Genomic DNA, 5894 nt, shown 5'->3' with positions numbered 1-5894 from the left:
AAAAGAAAAAGTTATTTTCTGTGCACAAAACACTAAAAATTGGTAATTAATTTAGTATTTTCTTCTGTATTTTCATTTTTGTCTATGTAATACAGTTGTAATTACTTTAATGGGCTAATTGTTGCTTAGTTGTTATTTAAAAAAAATAAAAACAATTAAATTGTCCTGTTTTGGTTTTAAGCATTTTTTTTTAATTACAATGAGAATAAAGGATCATGCCTGTCACCAGCTCATAAAATCCAGGCTGCAACTAAAAGTAGGTGCTACTTTTTTTTCTTTAATATTGAATTTTTTTTAACCTTCCTTTTACAATCTCAATTCACATATAAATTAAGCAAAATATAAAAAAAACATTAATTATTAAAATACATTTGAAGCTTTAGAATGGAGAGCATGCTCAGATGCATGATTGAAAATCACAGCTTTTCACCAAAGGTGTACTTCTGAATACATAGCTTAAAATATTTATTTATTTATTTTTACTAATTTAGATATAAAAACACTGCTTTTTGTTATTTTGATCTTTTGTGACTTTTGGAAAATAAACTCTAAAACTGACAATATTTAAAATAAAGTTAATATACATGTATAAATAATAAAATCAGAGAACCGTAAAAAAAATATTGATGTGTTCTCCAGATCTTGACTAGACCCAATTAATTTTATTTTTAATTTAATCAAATCTTGAGTCTAAAGTAAAACACTAAAGATAAAAACCAGCTGTTTTTAGAGCTGTGTGACGATCAAAAATATGGGGCTTAATGCAACATTTACCTCTGCAAAATAAATCCATTGCACATCTGAAGGAGTAAGTTTCTCATATTGTTTTTTTTCCCTCTACCTGTTTTTAAAACTTAAAGTCAACAATTAAGTTTGGATTCAGAATTTAAAATCATATTTACATTTACTAAATACAAACATTTCTTGTATAAAATAAAGCACGTTGAGGCTTATAAAATGTATATTATAATATTTTTTTTTATTTTAGTCACGCTTGAAGCTATCGCAAATAAATACACTGATCCCGGCGTGGATTCAGTCCCAATATAAAACTCATTGGGCCTAAATTATTCTGTTATAAATGTGTAATTCTCCGACTTCACTGGTATCCTAAGGCAGAGGCTGTCGTCAGTCTTTGCCCGTACAGGGCGTACGGGGAATAATAAGGCCCTGTGGCCGCGGGCACCGGAACCGGGGCCCCTGGAGCGGGCAGAGGGCTCTTTGAGTACGGGTGATAGCGGCTGCTGAGTCCGAGCGGGTGGTGGGGGCCCCGGAGGGCCAGCGCACTGGGGCTGCCTGGACTGCCGTTTGAAGGGATGTGCATGTGACAGGCCATGGCAGCTGCTGCAGCCGCGTTCGCGAGTGTGGCGGAGCCCGGATACCCGGATATCAACTTCTCCGTCCCGGCGAAGGAGGTGTGAGTCCGCAGGTGGCTAAGAAGCTCCTCTGAGGAAGAGAAACGCTTATCGCAGGGTCCGTTAGCAGATACCCAGTTGCAAACATGCGGCAGGGGATCGTTGGGCAACATAAAGCCGTAAGGGTACAGGGGGTGTCCGCTGAAAGACGGGGCTGAGGAATGCACACCATGCAGGGGGTGTGTTGGATACATGAGTGGGTATCCAGACTTCAGAGCGGCGTCGTGCGCGCAGTTTGCTCCTGACGCGCCGGACAGATGACTGGTGCAGTGGTAGCTCAGGCAGTATGGGTCTCTGCACAGGCTGGCGGACATTAAAGACGGAGGAGAAGCTCCAGCCAGGGGGCTCGACCCCGCTTTACTGCACCCCAACGAGCTGGCGGCCGCGAACTGCGCGCTCAGCAGCTGGCTGCTGGGTTTGGTGGGGTCCAGGGTCATTCCGGGCGGGAGGAAATGCTGCGGGTAACCTGCATACGCTCCTGCTAAACTTCCAGGATAGGAAATACTCGCGGGTGGCAAAGGAAAAACTGTGTGTCCCGGCTTATAGGGGGAGACAGGGGCTACCAGTCCGGTTCCGAGAACGGAGGAGGAGGTAACAGATGTGGAGTCTGATGTAGCAGCCTTGGGTCCAGATGTGCTGTCGTCAGAGGTAATTCCATTTATCCTTTGGCTTCCGCTGCCATCAGTCGTGCCGTTTTTATTGCTATCAGACTCCTTCTTCTCCTCCTTGTCACCGGTTTTCCCCTCCGACGGTAGAGGCGACACGGAAGTGCAGGAGCTGGGGCTGCCTGTCCTGGGCGTGAACGGCTGGCAGGTGGCGCTAGGCACCCGGAAACCAGTTTTATCTCCACTGATGCTGCTCGACGAGTCCTTCTTCTCTGAAGATTTCGAGTAGGGCTTGAAGCTGGACTTGTCCTCGGCTCCGATGTCGCTCATTTTCAGCGGACCGGATTTGGCCTCCTTGTCGCTGGATCCGCTGGAGGTCACGGAGGAAAGCTTGGAAGAGGACGGGGGGTCCGGCTTTCCGATCTGAGAGCAAGTCTGGGCCAAAAGGGCCAGCGGACTCTTTTTTGCGTCCAACTGCGAAAAATAAAAAAAAGATGTAATAAAGGAATAAAAACACGTCAACATGCAAATGTTTGCAGGAGAGCAAAAACGATCGCTTTGCGTATTTTACGCACTGCGCATGAAGTTATCTCGAAGAGAAACTAAATAAACTCATCAGAATGTGCTTATACTAGAATGTTTGCACAACATTAAAGCCTACGTTAGTTTAGAGTCACCAGCTTGCTAAATAGTTCAGTATGTGCAGTTATTCCAGATTTAACATCAGAGTTAAATATTTAAAGCAATAACAGCAAACCTAAAAGTCTGATGCAACATTTTTGTACAAAACCTGCATCGGAAGCTTGACTTTCCTGTGCGCAAAAAAAAAAAAAACGTTCCCTAAATTTGCTTTAATGCTTACCTCGATGGGACTAACTGGAGTGGACGGCAGAGGCTGGAGGTACTCCGGGTGTAAGATGTGTCCTGCCCGAGCGGTGAGCATTTTCAGCACCTTGATGGGAAGACGGCCGGCTTGGCGAAAGGGATCCGCGGGAGAGACGCAGTGGTGGACGGACAGTCGGCTGATGTTCGCTGCTCCCTTCTCCCCCACCGAGGAGCCGCTCTCCCACGCTGGATTCGTGCTATTTCTCAGAACAGACACCAAGGGCGATGTGATCATGACCCGATTCTCGTACAAATGGTCGGAAAAGACATGTGGAGATCAGAGAAAGCCAGCGGTCAGGATTGTTTTAATGTTAATTAGAGCCTCGCCCAGGAAAAATGCAAAGAAATAATAAATATCCTTAAATCGGAGTCAGAATGAGAGAGCAGAATCCGTGCGTCTTCATCCCCTGCGACGCTTCAGCAGTGTGGGCTCTAGGTCCCAGGGAGAACTTGGTTTAACTGGCAGGAGGGATCACTCCGCCTCCCCCTCCTCCTCAGCGGCGTCTGACTCAGTCCGCAGCCTCCCAATCAAAAAGAGATCCCACCAAATGTGATGGAAGGTGGAAGAAACATGACGTTTCCTACCTCACACTCACGTCTGGTTCAGTTTTCGGCAACATGTGGCCTTTTAATTTGGAGATTTTTATCTGCGTATTTGCGTAATTGGAGAACTTACGCATGCGCTGCGCCCCTGCTGCTTGTGTGTGCACGTTTAGGTTTTCTGGAGCAGAATGATCGATAGATAAAGATCATCCAAACACGAATTCCATGAAGTGAACAGAAGGTATTAAAGAATTTGAGCTCTGTAAGATTTTCCTTTTCATCCTTATTCCAACTCGTTTTTGAAGTATGTGGAGTTAGTGCATGCAAACACTTCAAAGTTGATGGACCACAGAGGACAGTTTTTGACATACAATTAATAAACGTAATTCAATTAGAACATTATCAGCAAAAGTACTATAGTAAATAACATTCATAAAGTAAAATGCACACGTATTCCTAAAAAGTGACATTCTTTCAGACTTTTATTTAAATTTTTAAGACTATGACTTTTAAGACTAATAAAAACGTATAATTCAGTTTCTTAGTTAAATCCAAATAAAGTACATAATTTACGATCACATATAAATAAGGTTTTGTAGCTCTGGGCAACAACCCAGACCAGTCCCAGAAACTTTTGATGCTGTTTCTGGTTCAGGAGTGACTGAATGCAATAGTTGTAGTTGATGTTCTGAATACGTCTGTCCATCTGTAGCCCACGCATAGATATTCTCCCCTAATTTCTTAAATGGACTTCCCCTTTCAGTTCTCCTAAGTTGTGTAAGAGCTTTCCTAATCCTACAGTTGTCACACAGATTTTCCTTCCACTAAACATTTTAATGCAGCAGTCTCTGAACTACCAGCTTGCTTAACAATGATCGTTCTCTCTTTGAGGAAGGTGTCAGTGAGTGTCTGCTGGACAACTGTCATGTCAAACGTTTGCACACAATGGAAAAGCCTACAGCATGTGAATAGCATCAGTGTATTTAATTAAGATCATATTTTATTGTAATTTTATAATATAATGATATTAAGTTTTCAATATCTGAAAGCCATAATAGCCATGTCAGAAACTTTGTGTAGGAGCAGTTCAGAGGGGTTTGAATTAAATTACTGAAATACCTAAACTTTTTGATTTTTTTTTTTTTACATGCAGAGATATACCTCCATGAGGCAAAGATTTCAAAAAAAGAGTGTTGCTGCACCATTGTAGATAAAAACCTTCAATATGTAACATCTTTCACATGTGTGTCTCCAAGTAGTTTTCAACTGGGAGGCAAGAAGGGGGCCAATGATAATCTTTGGGTGGCACACCTAAACCAAAAGGCAAAAATAGCTCTTTAATATGAGCTGCAACACACTGTGGTGGTACTTAGTGAGGCGGTGCCAGAAGGTAGTGGTAGATTTAGAAGTGGTGCGTTGTAAAGGGTAAAGAAAGACCTAAGCATTTATTAAAAATGAATAAATAAATATTTTATCTTATAGAAATGTGTTATGTTTCTTAACAATTCTATTAAAAATGCATATAAAACTGATCAGCCAGAAAATGACAAGTTTAAAGATGTAGCCATTGTCCTCCTTTTCCCTCCTTTTAGTGGCACCTCTGCTCTTTTACATTCTTTTACATTTGCTAGAACTTTGCCCTGTAAATCACTGCTGCCATGCAGGACAGCACACTGACAGCCTATCTGTCAGCTGTCTGCTATTCTTCTCACTTGTTTTGTCACTTCTCTGTTGGATTTAAAATAAATGAATCCATATATGTTTGGTATAAAGTCAGATGTCCTTTTTCTGCTTCTCCTCCTTCATTTCTGCTTTAAAAACTTATCACTGACTGAATACAGTGATAAGTATTTACAAAAACCATAAATTTACCCCAATTTCTCCAAATTCTTGCCCAAAAATGCACTTTTCCTTTTTACTTGAACCGTGCTTTAAAATTTCTCCTTTTGCCACTATTAATCACTAGAGCTTCCACATTCCTCTCCATCGAACCAGACCCACTCATCTTATTACTCAATAGCCTATAAATGTCTTGCTGATCAGGCGAAAGTTTAAACATATGCAAGTGTTTTTTGATTGATAACAGGGCTGCTGTTTTCGGCAAGGGCTGTCAGGCTCTGACACAGCGCTTTGAGTTATTAGGGCAGAGAAGGGCGACCATAAATTTCAACCGTCAGGCAAAAAAACTCCTTTTATTGTGGACGTGATGGATGGTTCTCAGCAGCAGACACCAAATTCTCAGCTTTATCCTTAAATGGCTTCCACAGTAAGTCATTAGTTCAAAGCAGAATATTTTACCACCAGTGCTTCGTTATGAATCCTAATGCAAATACAGGTTTGGGTGCCATCATTCGTGACAATCAAACTTTTTTATGACGGGTAATAGTTAATCATAAAAATTGTGGAGGAAATTAAACTTTCAAGAGCAGGGGTGCCTCAAAAGGGT

At 41.8% G+C, this 5894-nt stretch overlaps 1 protein-coding gene across 1 annotated transcript; it reads right to left on the bottom strand.

Annotated features, from left to right (window-relative positions):
- Positions 1-958: 958 nt before the first annotated feature.
- Positions 959-3473, bottom strand: LOC116727468 (zinc finger protein 503-like). Its single transcript, XM_032574913.1, has 2 exons — positions 2883-3473; positions 959-2494 (listed from the first exon to the last, which is right to left on the bottom strand). Exons 1-2 carry the CDS (start codon positions 3138-3140, stop codon positions 1100-1102), a joined length of 1653 nt encoding a protein of 550 aa, XP_032430804.1. The 5' UTR covers positions 3141-3473; the 3' UTR covers positions 959-1099.
- Between the last annotated feature and the right edge of the window lie 2421 nt (positions 3474-5894).

The sequence above is a fragment of the Xiphophorus hellerii genome, chromosome 10, assembly GCF_003331165.1.
Source record: "Xiphophorus hellerii strain 12219 chromosome 10, Xiphophorus_hellerii-4.1, whole genome shotgun sequence".
NCBI classification, from domain to species: domain Eukaryota; kingdom Metazoa; phylum Chordata; class Actinopteri; order Cyprinodontiformes; family Poeciliidae; genus Xiphophorus; species Xiphophorus hellerii.
Note: the sequence above shows the minus strand (reverse complement) of the source record. Positions and strands in the feature narration are given on the sequence as shown.

Bases quoted from the DNA above. Each gene is read 5' to 3' on its own strand.
- LOC116727468 (XM_032574913.1), bottom strand. From the start codon at position 3,140: ATGATCACATCGCCCTTGGTGTCTGTTCTGAGAAATAGCACGAATCCA. The intron at 2,495-2,882 runs GTAAGCATTAAA...TATTTTTCGCAG, and splicing joins CTCCAGTTAGTCCCATCGAG to TTGGACGCAAAAAAGAGTCC.